General features: G+C 42.9%; 1 protein-coding gene across 1 annotated transcript in view; it reads left to right on the top strand.

Annotated features, from left to right (window-relative positions):
- LOC113704658 (uncharacterized) overlaps nt 1–13104 on the top strand; it is a 30250-nt gene extending 17146 nt beyond the window's left edge. Inside the window, exons 3-7 of the mRNA XM_072060975.1 lie at nt 7609–8090; nt 8268–9217; nt 9371–9473; nt 10404–11970; nt 12481–13104. Of these exons, the coding sequence (XP_071917076.1) occupies nt 7609–8090; nt 8268–9217; nt 9371–9473; nt 10404–11970; nt 12481–13104 (3726 nt within the window). The remainder of the gene's footprint in view (nt 1–7608; nt 8091–8267; nt 9218–9370; nt 9474–10403; nt 11971–12480) is intronic.
- The last annotated feature ends 2938 nt before the right edge of the window (nt 13105–16042 follow it).

The following is a 16042-nucleotide window of genomic DNA, read 5'->3' as shown; positions in this document are numbered from 1 at the left end:
ACGGCTAGTGGCGATGCAAAAGAAATGCGCACTAGTGGGACTGACCCAACGGCTAGTGGCAGAATAAAAGAAACGCGCACTAGTGGGACTGACCCAACGGCTAGTGGCGATGCAAAAGAAATGCGCACTAGTGGGACTGACCCAACGGCTAGTGGCAGAATAAAAGAAACGCGCACTAGTGGGACTGACCCAACGGCTAGTGGCAGAATAAAAGAAATGCGCACTAGTGGGACTGACCCAACGGCTAGTGGCGATGCAAAATAAAGTGCTCACTAGTGGGACTGACCCAACTGCTAGTGGCGGTGCAAATGAAATGCTCATTAGTGGGACTGACCCAACGGCTAGTGGCGGTGCAAATGAAAGTGCTCACTAGTGGGACTGACCCACGGCTAGTGGCAGTGCAAATGAAAAGCTGGTATGTATGAAGAAACTGTATAAGACTTGCTTGGAAAATTATCCGGAGAGTTGCCCCAGTGTGATGCATTGGCCAGTGGGATTAAACCCGAGCCTGCCTTTGACAAATTGGTCAGTGGGATTACACCCAAGCCTGCCTTTCACAAATTGGTCAGTGGGATAGCACCCGAGCCTGCCTCGAGAATTAAAACGCACACGTTAGTGAGATAGACTCGATGCTAACGGTGGCAGAATAAAAACACACACGTTAGTGAGATAGACTCGATGCTAACGGTGGTAGAATAAGAACACACACGTTAGTGAGATAGACTCGATGCTAACGGTGGCGGAATAAAAAACACACACGTTAGTGAGATAAACTCAATGCTAACGGTGATAGAATAAGAACGCACACGTTAGTGAGATAGACTCGATGCTAACGGTGGAGAAATCAGTGAATTTAAATGTGGTTGTCAAGAATGGGAAATGGAAGAGTGTGCGGCGGGCGCTGAAATTTCATCAACAAGAAATTGAAATTTGTCAAGGAATAAGAAATTAAATTCAAGTTTGATTTTTGAGAATCTTTCCAAAAATAATTTGTCCAAATTTCCACCAATTATTGCGCAACCGATCAATTGATTTGCATTACGGCATGGTTGCTCCTCCTTGAGGCCTTGATTCGTAAGATTTTGACTTACGCTTCTTCATCGATTTCAGCCATGAGTACCTGCACAGGGGGCTTGCCAGTACAACATGCACTTTATTTTAAAATATTGCAACTACTACTCATGGAAAGAGCAGTGTGATTGATTTGAAAGTCTTGCTTGACTCTTTGACGAAATCCTCAAATGGACTGTAAAAAATTTGCCCCAGTGTGGGCTCATTTGATTGCAAAAATTGGCTTGGATGCCTCTCCATTTATTTGAACAAAGAGAAATTGCACTTTCTAAAATTTAGAAAATAATCATATATACAATGTGAAGAAATTTAAACGTCGAGTTTGAACTCATGCAGAAATTTCATGATGAATCCTTCAAAGTAACACCAAATTCAAGAAGATTTCTTCCTCACTTTTAGCATCTGTGCTTAGAGTAGCGAGTCACCACTTCTTGTTTGGCTCATCTTTCAGGACCAACCAAGTGGGCGTTATTTCTGATTTGGAAGTGGCTAAAGGAAATGGGAGGTCAAGGTTTGTCTTGTTTTTGTGCCCATTCGATGTCACATCTTAGTGAAAGCAAAGAGTTTGTCACCCTTATTTCTTAAGAAAATGTAATCAACATATAAGCTTTATAGGCTTGCAACAATATGGATGGAAACGATAGCTAAACATGTGAAAACGGGTCACAGCCTTATTGTGACGACCCCACTTCCCCCTAAGGCGAACCAGAGGGTTGGCGGGTCGCCTACCTAGCTCTCGCCAGGACTCACGCAAGCAAACCGACCAAATATCCACGTATAACTTAACCCAAAACACAATCCGCCATCCGATCATTCCAACTTTTAAGCGGCTTGAATACTAAAACACATTAACTTCAAAGATAACAGCAACCGAAGTTAGCCAATCGGCGGCTCCTAAACACCTCACGCGTTACATTCAAGAAGTAAGGTCTTACAGTTTCCAAAACATGAAATTTCATACAGCCCGAGTATATATACACATACAAGCCAAATATTATAATCAGGGTTTACACTTTTCCAGCTTCAATCCCAAAACAAAACTATATCGTTTAATTCAAATACATTACAAGCCACAAAACGAAGTAGATACGTTCTTAAGAAGATATAAGCAGCTCAGATTTCTCAAACCTCAGGACCTGTCAAGGAAAACAAATAAACGTGGGGTGAGCTAAAGCTCAGTGGTGCCCCAAAATCATGCAATCACTTGAAACAATTAACACTTATTGATTCGACTGAAGTAAATAAACAGGGAAGCAATAATATTCGAGTATACCTTAGACTGGTCGAGGGATTCACCCAACGACTTTACGTCCAGCACTTGATTGTTATAGACTGATCGAGGGATTCACCCAACGACTTTACGTCCAGCACTTGCTTATTATAGACTGATCGAGGGATTCACCCAACGACTTTACGTCCAGCACTTGATTATTATAGACTGATCGAGGGATTCACCCAACGACTTTACGTCTAGCACTTGATTATTTTAGACTGATCGAGGGATTCACCCAACGACTTTACGTCCAGCACTTGATTATTATAGACTGATCGAGGGATTCACCCAACGACTTTACGTCCAGCACTTGATTATTATAGACTGATCGAGGGATTCACCCAACGACTTTACGTCCAGCACTTGATTACCAGGACAGGATAAGAGGCCTTCCCACCCTTATGGTGTGGTACATTCCCCTGCCTAGTAATTTAGCACTTAGCAAACGCAAGCAAGATATTCACGAAAAACACTTCAAGCAAGTCACCACTCGAAAGGCTAGTGTGATAAAGTTCACACTGCTCACTTCGATGGATCAGCAATCATTTTTGGCAATTATCACACCACGAGTCGATAAAGCACTTTAACCAAATAGTCATAAAACAGGCAGGGACACTCACCAAAAGTGAAGCTCAAAAGTCAAGCTGGGAATCGAAGTCCACGTCCTCGCTACACCCTAGAAACCCAAGTTTTAAAACTATAAGTTTTACTAAACAAACTCTTGTTTTGTATATAAAAGGTTATCCTGTATAAAACTAATTTAATTTCTCGAAACAACTCAATCATTCCCTTGGAATTAAGGCTAGTAAAGAAATAAAATATCTCGTATGGTTTCTTTAAAGGTATTTCCCTTCTAGAGGGCAAACTAGAACCAAATTAATTCAAACAAGTTTTCTTGTCGAACAAGTTCCCTTTGTCTTTTATTTGAAATTATTCAAATGTAATGATTTTAGCAAATTTCCTTTAAAACATCTAGTCAAGGATAGTTTTAGGAAAGCTTAAAAATTTAGAAGGTTAAATACGATTACTCCCTAAAGATAATAAAATAGCTTAAGCAAAATAAAGGAATTAACTAGTCGGCAAGGTTTTAAAAGTCCAAATAACTAAGTTTTAATAATATACTAAACTCAATTCTATCACTTGATATTAAGGCGGAATATTTCCACCAAATTTGATTTTGAAAGTATTCAAGATCAAGAATAATCAAAACGGTCTTCACAAATTCAGCTCATTTGCACAATGGATTCCCAAGTCACCAAGATAGAAACATTACAAACCAAATATCAATTTCACTAGGGCTTCGTCAATCATTAGCCCTAGGTCTCAACAACTCCAGTACAATTAAAATTCAACAAAGTAAGTCCAAGGTACTAAAGCAATCCTAATCATACCCCATGGACCTTCCAAATACACTTCAACCAACCTCTTGAACAACTTCACCAAAAATTAAATTATTGCAAAACTACTCCAATGGTCAAGAGCTTCATCAATCATTAGCTCTTTACAACCAATACACACTTTCAAATACCAATTCATTCAAAACAAGAACAAAACTACAACCAACTTGAGATCCAAATGATTCCAAGAATCTAAAATATCCATTAAACTTTCCACTTTTACTTGCTAGAATCACTATACATATAGATTATAATCTGTCCAAACCAAGCTAAAGTAAATAATACACAAATCCAGCAAATAAACTCACCAAAAGTCCCAACCAGTTCGGTCATGCTGGAAAATATTTTCCTTCAAAAATTGTTTTAGTTCATGTTCCACAAATCAAACAATTATGAAAATTATACTGTTGTAGAATAGATTTTTAATACTATCACATCCCAGAAGACACTTTTCAGAGATTCAAATCACAAATAGGCCAAATATTCGATCCAAGTCAAGAATTCAGTTTCCTGAGGAAACAGGACATTCAAACAGGACAGCCTACTTTGAGGAATCACGGACAGCAGTACACATGGAGGAAAAATATGAAATTTCTACAAAACAAAGGCCCATGACTCTAGTTTCAAATGCCACTGACGGCACCTCAATCGGATTTTCCTACACCAAGATATAAGCATTTTACTGAGACTGGTCAGAGAAATCCGAAAATCTGGAAACTCATTTTTCACTTGTGAAAAACTCCTTTTTCTCTTTTAAAACCATAAGACTCTTATTCAAACCATCGTACATTTAAGTATGACATTCATACCAGCATATACCAAAGCAAATAACGCTTAATTCCAATAAATTATTCCACCAAAAAGTCCCCATAAATCTGTCATCAGCTAAGATAAAATTTTCCAGCAATTGATAGTTTATTTATATAGCTTTTGTTCCTAGTTTTCTTCAATTCTTACCTCAGCTCAACATGCAAAAGGTGATTAGCAAGCCTCAAGCAAATCTTAAACATCCAATACGAAAATCTGAATTGAAATTCGAAAACAAAACTAATTAAATGCTCACTTCCTTCTCTCGACCAAGCTGGAGTATTTTACAGCAGAAAATTTCCCTCGGTTTCAATCCACAATTCAACTTCTCCTCAGATTTTCTTCCATTAAGCTTCACTTAATACTTAAAGCTAACAATCTATATGCAATTCATAACAAAATTTTCCATTTGACAGCAATTACAAATGCAAACAAACATGAAGTCTCTCGGCTATTCCAGAAAATTTCCAGCAGCTAAGTTAGACGCAAATCTGGATTTTCTTCAGCTAAAACCTTGTATTAGGTACTCAAAACCAACATGCATGACTAATCAATGTATTAATTATCAGTCCCAGTTCAAATTAGGTTCGGTCATCAACAACATTCAACCACAAAACCAGAATTTTTGTTCACTGCTCTCGGATGAGTTTGCATGAAGCAGAGTCGTGTATTATTTTTCCCTTCTAGCATAATACGGCTAATTAACTTCATGCATGGTTTAAACTTCTTGTTTTCAGTTAGTTAAACACATTTCTAAGCTCAGATTATCACAGATTAGCTAATTAAAGTTACAAAAATCCAGCTCACACATTCAGCAGCTTCAATTCATTCCAAACCAGATTTCTTAAGTCACAATTCTTCATCTAACCTCACCAGTCCACATGCATGCTTATAGACAGCTTCATCATCCCATATACATCTCATATAAGTTCAGAAATTACCTTAGCTTGAAGTCTAACACACACGACTAGCGGCTGCAGAACTCTTCCTTCTTGGTCAGACCAGAATTTCAGTCCGTCCACTCCTCCTTTCTCTTGTCCAAGCTTGCGATTGAAATGGAGGATGTTTAGCTCACAGCCCTCTTCACTACCTCACGGTTGGATTGGGTATGGAGCAGCAGGTTCCATTTTTTTTTTCTAGCTCACGGATGGAAGGAAAGAAAGGTTGAGAGCTCGGCTCTTTTCTCTTGGACACTCCGCCCGCAGCTCACGGCAGGAGGGAAATGGAAATGTGATGTTGTAGTGTGGTGGTAGATTGCAAATGATAACGTGGAGGGTGTGGTTACTGGAATGTATATATTGAGATGTTGAGAGTGGGGTTGAGTCGGCAGAAATTGAGAAGTGTTTGGAATTGCATTTGTTCAAGAATCATTTCTTGGTTACATGGTGAATTTTGAATTGGAGAAGGGTTATTTTGGTCCTTTCACATTTCATCCGAAGTTCCGCTTACGTCCTCGATCCTAATCAAATTGATAGGTTGCAATTTATTCATTTATTTTAGTATTAATTCCTCCTATCACCTGACTGGATGTGAATTAATTGCTGGATTCTACTCATTTTTAGTATTTTGCATTTATTTCAGGGAGTAGAACGGAAATAGGACAACATGTGGAAATTGAGCAGGAAAAGAATTCAGAGGGGAGAGCTTGTCCCAGGGGCACTTTTGGAACAGAAGGCACCAAGTCCATTTTGGTAATTTTCGCAAAGGAATGCCGACTGCAGGGTTGGTTTCTGCTTCGGAGGGCCGGCCGCAAATAAAGGAGAAAAAATGGAGAGAAGTGGAGGACGGGGGATTTTATATTTTTCCCTTTAGTTCTTTTTCATCTTGTAGTTGGCCGGAATTGTTGACTTTTTCTTTGGAGTACTTGTTAGCTAGTTTTCTTCTTACGTAGGAAGATTGTGAGGAGCATTAGCCTGGCACTTTATTCTGGCTGTAGTTTCTTTCACTTGCGCTTGGCTCCACGCATGTCAGGAGCAGAAAGTCTGACTTTTCCTCCGTGTACCGCTGGAGTGATTTTGCTACACGAATGCTTGGAACACTAAATAGATTCACTTGCTGCGGGAGACTTTCAATTGCATTCTTACTGTTCGACGTATTGCAACTCCCAAAATTTCAACGGACAATGGCCGCTGTTTCCTTTCCAATTTCCCGCGGATTTGGTTCATCAATTATGAGCTAATTTCCCACTTCTAGCCAAGGAGCAACGAAGGCTCTGATTCACCTAAAATTTGTGAGATCGATTTAATTTAATCTTTCCCTTTTCTTTATTGGTATCCGCATATTCCCTGAATGCTAGGCTTATGGTTATTTAATTAATTGGTTGTCTTGGATCCGGATAATTAATTGATTTGGTAATCTATTGTCAATTGGGGTATTAAATCCGTAATTGTTTAATTACCTCAAAATAGTGACAACTGGCACGATTAGATTCGTGTTAGGGGGATACGCGGGCTAATCTAAAATAACCCTGGTAGTGCGTTATTTGATTAGAATAGGGCCCCTCTAATACGTAAGGCAATTGGGGAATTAAATTCTACGGGCGTACCTAGGATTATTTCTCAATTAAGAGCAGTGATTAACGGGCGTACCTTAATCATCGACACAGTAAGGAGGGGTTGACTGTCATCGCTTGTTTGGCAGTTATAACCTATTTATTAGTAAATAATTGGGATTGCCTTTGCTTATCGATGATCAATTAGATGAACCATTGCTGAAGTTATTCCTTGGCTAGATCCTTAATTATCATTCATTTGATTTTAGTAATTTGTTAATTAATTTTTAGTAGTTTCTTAGATTTTATTTGAACTTCTTTTATTGTCACCTCCTGATATAAAACACCCCCTTTGTCACTGTGAATTTGGAAAGGAACAATTACTCCCAGTCCCTGTGGATTCGACCCTGCTTACTGCTATCTACAGAAATTACTTTTAGTTTGAGCAGGTTTTATTATTGCACAGGCTTCGACAACCTGTCAATTTTTGGCGCCGTTGCCGGGGACTGGCGTTATTATTTGTTTCTTTTTAAATTCAATTTTGTCCTAATTTTCTGGTCTTCTTCTAGTGTATGCCTCGATCTTCTCGTACAGGTGATTTGATTTTTGACCACGAGATAGAGAAGACCGCGCGTAGAACGAGAAAGGAAACCAGACAACTCAGAGAAGAGCACTCCAGGGCTACATCTCAAAGACCCGAGTCAGAAGTTGAACCAACAGATTCGTTTGGTGACACTTCAAGTGACTCTGACCAGGAGGAAGGAACCATGGCTAATGCACAAACATTAAGGGAGTTGGCTGCTCCTGATTTAACTCAGCAGCCTTTGTGCATTACTTTCCCCGCTTTAAATGACAACATTCCATTTGAACTAAAATCTGGTCTGATTCAGCTTTTACCCTCTTTTCATGGTTTACCAGGTGAAGAGCCGTATAAGCATCTGCAGGAGTTTGATGTTGTTTGCAACAGTATGAAACCCCCGGGAATCACAGAAGAGCAGATAAAAATGAGGGCATTCCCCTTCTCCTTGAAAGATTCTGCGAAGGACTGGCTGTACTACCTGTCACCAGGTAGCATCACCACGTGGGGCCAATTGATGAAAAAATTTTTGGATAAATATTTTCCTGCATCCAGGGCTGCAAGTCTAAGGAAAGAAATTTGTGGGATCAAACAGCATCCAGGGGAGTCACTTTACTAGTATTGGGAACGGTATAAGAACTTGTTGCGCAGGTGCCCCCAACACCAAATAAGTGAGCAGTTGATCATACAATATTTTTATGAGGGACTCATTTTTAGAGACAGGAGCATCATTGATGCTGCAAGTGGAGGGGCACTGGTGAACAAAACCCCTCAGGAAGCACGGGAGTTAATAGAGGGGATGGCAGAGAACTCACAGCAATTCAGTACAAGAGAGGATGTTCCAATACGTAGGGTGAATGAGATAGAGACACCCTCTGTGCAGCAGCAGCTAAATGAGTTGACTGCTTTTGTTAGGCAACAGGCTGTGAGAAATGCATCACAAGCCAGGGTATGCGGGATTTGCACTGGTATAGGCCACTCTGCAGACATGTGCCCAATGATTCAGGAAGAAACTGCAGAACAGGTGAACATGGCTGACCACGCGCCCGCGCCAAGGAAGCAGTACGACCCTTACTCAAGCACCTACAACCCCGGGTGGAGAGATCATCCCAACCTCAGTTATGGAGGGAATAGGCAACCCAACTTTACACCGAACAGGCAGTCTAGCTTTGTGCCAAATAAGCCACCAGGGTACCAGCAGCAATACCAACCCCGACCACCTCAGCCCCCTCAATCCGGTTCATCTATGGAGGAGATGATGAAACAAATGATGACAACCATGGCGCAAAATCAGCAAAGGACAGAGGCAACTATTATGCAAAATCAGCAAAGGACGGAGGCAACCATTATGCAACATCAGCAAAGGACGGACTCCGAAATGCAGGACATAAGGAATCAGATAAGTCAACTGGCCACAACAATCAACCGCTTGGATGCCCAAAATCAAGGTAAATTGCCATCTCAACCTGAGTTGAACCCGAAGAATGTGAGCGCCATGACCTTGAGGAGTGGCAAGGAAGTTCAAGGGCCTGAGCCTGTGATCCCCAAGGACAAGGATGAAGAGAAGATCGAAAGTGAGCTCGAAAGGGAGGACAGCAATGGTGCAGATCCACAGGTACTTCCTGACCCAACAATTACAGTTAGGACTAACCCGCCTCCTTTTCCTAGCAGGTTGGAAAAATCAAAGAAGCAGGATAAGGAGAGGGAAATCTTGGAGGTTTTTCGCAAGGTTGAGATAAATATCCCCCTCTTAGACGCCATCAAACAAGTACCAAAATATGCCAAGTTCCTAAGGGACTTGTGTGTCAACCGAAGGCGATTGAGAGGGGATGAACGGGTTATTGTTGGGGAGAATGTGTCAGCGGTCCTGCAGAGAAAGCTCCCACCAAAGTGCGGGGACCCAGGTATGTTTACTATTCCCTGTAGGATAGGTAATACTGTGATCAGAAGGGCCATGTTGGATCTGGGAGCATCAATTAATGTCATGCCTAAGTCTATCTATGCTTCTCTAAAATTAGGTCCATTAAAAGAAACTGGAATTATCATTCAATTAGCTGACCGAACTAATGCATATCCTGATGGGTTGGTTGAAGATGTATTGGTAAAAGTTAATGATTTGGTGTTTCCAGCTGATTTTTATGTACTGGATATGGATGATGATCACTCCCCTGATCCCTCACCTTTGTTATTGGGTAGACCTTTTATGAGCACTGCACAGACGAAAATTGATGTTAATAAGGGTACCTTGCCCATGGAGTTTGATGGGGAAATTGTGCATTTTAATATTTTTGATACTATGAAATACCCCTCGAACTCCAACTTTAGCTCAGTTTTCTCTGTGAGTGCTATTGATCCTGTAGTGCAGGAAGTGTTTGAAACTGATGGCAGGGATGAGTTGGAGGTGGCTTTAACCAAGCACCTCGAGTTGGAGACAACTCCTCAGGTGGAGTGGAGTGAGGATTTAAAATGCACAATAGGTGCATTACACTCATTGCAGACCACCAGGAAAAGGTATGAAGTCTTACCTATTTTTACTCCCGAGCCTCATCAGAGGGTATTGCCATCTGTGGTGCAGGCACCTGTACTGGAGTTGAAACCTCTACCAGAGCACCTGAGATATGCATATTTGGGTGATAATGAGACACTCCCGGTGATTATCTCGTCGGCACTGTCAAAAATCCAGGAAGAGAAATTGATCCGGGTCCTTCGGGAGCATAAAGAGGCGATAGGCTGGACAATCGCAGACATTAAGGGGATAAGCCCGGCCATCTGTATGCACCGGATTAGGCTAGAAGACGATGCCAAACCTGTTAGGCAGGCTCAAAGAAGGCTCAACCCCCTCATGATGGAAGTTGTAAAGAAAGAGATTCTAAAACTGCTAGATGTGGGGATCATCTTTGCAATATCTGATAGCCCTTGGGTGAGTCCGGTTCAGGTAGTCCCGAAGAAGGCAGGAGTAACGGTAGAAGCCAACCAAACGGGTGAGCTCGTGCCAGTGCGCAAACCCACTGGATGGAGGCAGTGTATAGACTACCGTAGGCTGAACGCCGTCACTAAAAAGGACCACTTCCCTCTCCCTTTCATTGACCAAATGGTTGAACGTTTAGCTGGTAGAGCTTATTATTGCTTTTTGGATGGATTTTCAGGATACTTTCAGATAGCAATTGCCCCGGAGGATCAAGAGAAGACAACTTTCACGTGCCCGTTCGGGACCTTTGCCTACAGACGAATGCCATTTGGGTTGTGCAATGCACCTGCGACTTTCCAAAGGTGTATGGTGAGTATTTTTTCTGAATACGTGGAGAAAATTATTGAAGTTTTCATGGATGATTTCAGTGTGTATGGTGATAGTTTTGATACGTGTTTAGATAACCTGAAATTGATCCTGATAAGGTGTATAGAGACTAATCTTGTGCTAAATTGGGAAAAATGTCATTTTATGGTTGAGCACGGAATAGTCCTAGGTCATATTGTATCGTCTAAGGGCATAGAAGTTGACAAGGCTAAAATAGACATTATTTCTGCATTACCTTACCCCGCGAGTGTGCGGGAGGTGCGTTCTTTTCTTGGACATGCAGGTTTTTATCGAAGGTTCATCAAGGATTTTTCAAAAATTGGAGCCCCGTTGTTCCAACTTCTACAAAAGGATGTGACCTTCGAATTCAATGACAAATGTGAGAAGGCCTTTAACAAGCTGAAGGAATTGCTGACTTCACCCCCAATCATCCAACCCCCCGATTGGAATTTGCCATTTGAGATCATGTGCGATGCCAGTGATCATGCTATTGGGGCTGTATTGGGGCAAAGAGTAGGGAAGGCAGCTCATGTCATCTATTACGCATCCCGGGCCTTGAATGGAGCCCAGTTGAATTATTCCACCACTGAGAAGGAGCTTCTTGCAGTTATTTTTGCTTTGGAAAAATTTAGGTCATATTTGCTAGGTGCTAAAGTAATTGTATTTTCTGACCATGCAGCATTAAGGTACCTAATGACCAAGAAAGATGCAAAGCCGAGACTCATCAGGTGGATATTGCTACTACAGGAATTTGACCTGGAGATAAGGGACAAGAAAGGCTCAGAAAATCTAGTAGCAGACCATTTAAGTCGCATACCAATTGGGGAGGATAAGGAACCATTGAAAGATGCATTCCCTGAAGAGCATTTATTTTCCTTAAATTCTCAATTGCCTTGGTATGCTGATTTAGTCAATTATCTAGTAACGGGTGATTTTCCTGCAGGTTGGCCAAAATCGAAGAAGGATAAATTGAAGAGTGACGCCAAGTACTTCATCTGGGACGACCCGTACCTATGGAAAAGGTGTGCAGACCAAATAATGAGGAGATGTGTAAGTGAAGTGGAATTTCAATCAATTTTAGCTTTTTGTCATGCTTTTGCCTGTGGAGGTCATTTTGGACCTAAGAGAACTGCTCATAAGGTTTTGGAAAGTGGATTTTATTGGCCTTCATTATTTAAGGATGCCTATGTGTTTTGTAAGTCATGTGATCGCTGTCAAAGGGTAGGTAATATAGCCCGTAGAGATCAAATGCCCCAGGTCCCGTTGATTTTTGTTGAAATTTTTGATGTCTGGGGTATAGATTTCATGGGGCCTTTTCCTACTTCATTTGGTTTTTTATATATTTTGCTGGCAGTTGATTATGTGTCTAAATGGGTGGAGGCTAAGGCCACTCGAACTAATGATTCGAGAGTAGTTGCAGATTTTATCAGGTCTAATATCTTTGTGCGGTTTGGAATGCCTAGAGCTATTGTCAGTGATAGGGGAACGCACTTTTGCAACAGAACCATAGCTGCGTTGTTTCGCAAGTATGGTGTACTCCACAGGGTCTCAACGTCATACCACCCTCAGACCAATGGTCAGGCGGAGGTGACAAATCGGGAGATTAAGTCCATTTTAGAGAAAATGGTGCGCCCTGATAGGAAAGACTGGAGCCAAAGGTTGGAAGATGCACTTTGGGCCTATAGGACGGCGTACAAGACTCCTATAGGGATGTCACCGTACCGGTTGGTATTTGGGAAGCCGTGTCATCTTCCAGTGGAATTCGAGCATAAGGCTTTTTGGGCGATAAAGCAATGCAATATGAATTTAGAGGAGGCCGGTGCTCAACGGAAGTTGGATTTGCAAGAATTGGAGGAGATCCGGAACGAAGCATACGAAAACGCCTTGATTTATAAAGAGAAAAGCCGGGCATTTCATGACCAACAAATTTCAAGAAAAACATTTGAAGTTGGTCAGAAGGTTCTCCTGTACCAATCCAGGCTCAAGTTATTCCCAGGTAAGCTACGTTCCCGTTGGATTGGACCTTTTATTGTGACTCATGTTTTTCCATATGGTGCAGTTGAAATCCAAAGTGCTAAGACAGACAACAAATTTGTGGTGAATGGACACCGTCTCAAATATTATTACGAAGGATTTTCAGGTAGAGAGGTGGAGACAACTAGGCTAGACGAGCCACCGTGTCCTAATCAGTGACACTTTACCATGTCTAGCCAAAGACATTAAAGATAGGCGCTCATTGGGAGGCAACCCAATTATTTCTTTTAATTGTTTGTTGGTTTCGTAGCATGGTTTAAATCTGCTTTCCCTGAATTTGATTGATTTTGGGTGTTAGTTTTCGTTTTTGCTGATTTGTAGGTGACCTTCAGTTATGACGCGCCCGCGTGATGACGGGCAGGAATCAGAAACTTCAAACTTCTGGGAGCTCTCCTGCCCTCATGACGTGCCCGCGTGGTGATGTGCAGGACGCTCACGATCAGGAATTTCTGAAACTTCTGGGAGCTCTCCTGCCCTCATGACGTGCCCGCGTGGTGATGTGCAGGACGCTCACGATCAGGAATTTCTGAAACTTCTGGGAGCTCTCCTGCCCTCTTGACGTGCCCGCGTCACGTTCGCGGGAAAGGTAAGGATTCAAAAAAAAAAATATATAGAAAAATTATTATCATTATTTCATTTATTCAAATAATAACAAAACAACAACGAGAAAAAAGAAAAAAAAACCAAGAGCAAGAAAATTTTTCCTCTTAACCGTAGCAATTTCATTTATTAATATAAAAAAATAAAAAAAAAAAAAACTTTCTTTTCCTTCTTTTCTTTTCTTTCCTTTCTTTTTCTTTCTTTCTCTTTTCTTTCTTCTCCGCTGTTCTGCTACTCCCCTGCTCTCTGCGCACGCTCGACCAGCCGAAGCCGCGCGCCATCGCCGCCCGCCGCGCCTCTGTCCGCGCGCCGCCGCCAGTCAGCAGATCTCTCTCTCCATCGCCGCCCATCTCGCCCGCGACCTCCGCCATCCACCACGAGATCTCCACCTCCACTTCCACCACAGCCGCGCGCCGCTGCCCGCCGCAGCGAGCTCCTCACGCGCCCCTCCGCGCGCCTCCGCGCGCCGCCGTTCCTCCTTGGCTGCGACCCGCAACCCACGAACGAGCCCGTAGCCTCTCTGCTCACGCCGCCGCTGCCCACCGCAGTCAGGCAGCCGTGCGCTGCACACGGACACCGCCAGTCACCACCAGCTTCACCTCCGCCTCTCTGTTTGCCGCCTGGAGTAGTCCTAGTGGAGGTATTTGACATTTGCCCAATTTCTCAGTATTTGCCGGTGCTATTTGGTTCCCCGCATGTTTGGGTGATTTTCCACCAGTGGTACTGGTTGGATTATATTTGCTTGGAATTGCTAATTCTTTTGGGTTGGGTGCAATTGTGCGTTTAATTGGCCATCTGGAGCCACTTGTTAAAATTTTGGGTTGAGCTGACATACTGTAGTCGATTGTTAACGTGGGAGGTCTATTTTGCTTGCATTGCTGGAGGAATTGTTGAGGTTTCTTTGGGGGGGTTTTTGCTTCAGTTACTTCTGATATTGCCGGGTAGCAATTGCTGGGCCCTTGGTTTGTTGGCATTTCTTTATTTATTGTTGGCACTGGCAAGTTGTTATATTTGCTGGGACTTTTGTTGATTAAGTTGATTGCTCCAAATCATGGTGAGACCAAAATCCTCCTCTAGGTCTAGGGCCTCTCAGTCTCAACCCCCTCCACAAGCCTCTATTCCTGTCAACTCCCCTACCAACCTACCCTCCTCTTCTAGTGTTCGAACCCGTTTGGGTAGGGGTAGGGGTGCTCAGGTAGATACACCTGCTCACTTTGGGGGGCACTTAACATTTACCAGACCCGCCGATCGGCAGAGATACGCTAAGGTCTGTGAGAGGCGTATTATACCCTGCAAATCTTGTCACAAAATCACTATGACTGCCCTGCGTATACGTGAGGAGGTCAATCAGATGTTTACCGCCATTGGGTGGTGCCCGTATCTTGATATCTCCTGCCCTGCTTTTGTTGAGCTGATTCGGGAGTTTTACTCCACCTTTGAGTTCGAGTTGCCTACGAGATACACCGTTGAAACACCAAATGTCATTCATTTCCGTCTAATGGGTACGGAGTTCAACTTTTCCATTACCCAGTTCAATCTGGCATTTGGATTTATCACGAGTGAGTATGCTGAAACTAGGGAGTATGCGGAGAGTGCCTGTGATTACATAGAGCCATTTCTCTCCCAATACCATGATGTGTGGGAGGAAATGTCAGTCGATCGATACCGCTACGACCCTTCTAGGTCTAGGAGCTCCTTTCTTAAGGATCCTAGTGCCCGCTATGTTCAGCGATTCTTAGCCTACAGCTACTCAGGGCGCAAGGACAGCTCCGGTATACTCTCTCGCCCTGAGTTTTTCTTCCTCTGGAGTATGAAGAACAATATCAAGGTCAACTTGGCGTGTTGGTTGGCTACACAGTTCAAGACTGTTTTGACCAAGAAGAACAAACCTCTGATTCTTGGGTCCTACATTACCCACTTGGCGACGCAGTTGGGAGTTCTTAGTCTGGAGGACCACGACTTACATTTGGCTTTCGAGATGGAGCTCCTGGACGTGAACTGCTTAGAGAAAATGGGAGTCGTCGAGCGCCTACCCAATGGTTTCCACCAGTTTACACCTCCAGGCCCTGTTCGAGCTCCGGGTGCACGGCCTTCAACGCAGGCGGGGCACTCTTCATTCCCTGGGTCGGCCGAGGACACCGCTGGGCCGTCATCTTCTGCGCGACCTCCACCATATGGGTCAACTGAATGGCAACAACTCCAGGAGCGGGTTCAGAATTTGGAGGCTCGAATGCTCAACGTCGACCTCAATGTAGCGGGCATAGCACAGAATTTGGCGCAATTTCTGCATCATACGGGCTTTCCTCCTCCAGCTCCACCTCGCCCACCTCTTTGACCGGATTTCAGGGAAGTGTTTCTGTCCTCTCACCCACTTTTGTTGGTTATTTGTCACATTGAGGACAATGTGTCCTATAGGTGGGGGGGGTCTAATGGGGTGCTAGTGTTTTTAGTTTTCTTTAGTTTTTAGTTTTATTTCTAGTTGCTCATTTTCTTTCTT

The sequence above is a fragment of the Coffea arabica genome, chromosome 8e (genome assembly GCF_036785885.1).
Source record: "Coffea arabica cultivar ET-39 chromosome 8e, Coffea Arabica ET-39 HiFi, whole genome shotgun sequence".
NCBI classification, from domain to species: Eukaryota; Viridiplantae; Streptophyta; class Magnoliopsida; order Gentianales; family Rubiaceae; genus Coffea; species Coffea arabica.
The sequence above is the reverse complement of the archived record's forward strand: the minus strand, read 5'-3'. Positions and strand labels throughout refer to the sequence as shown.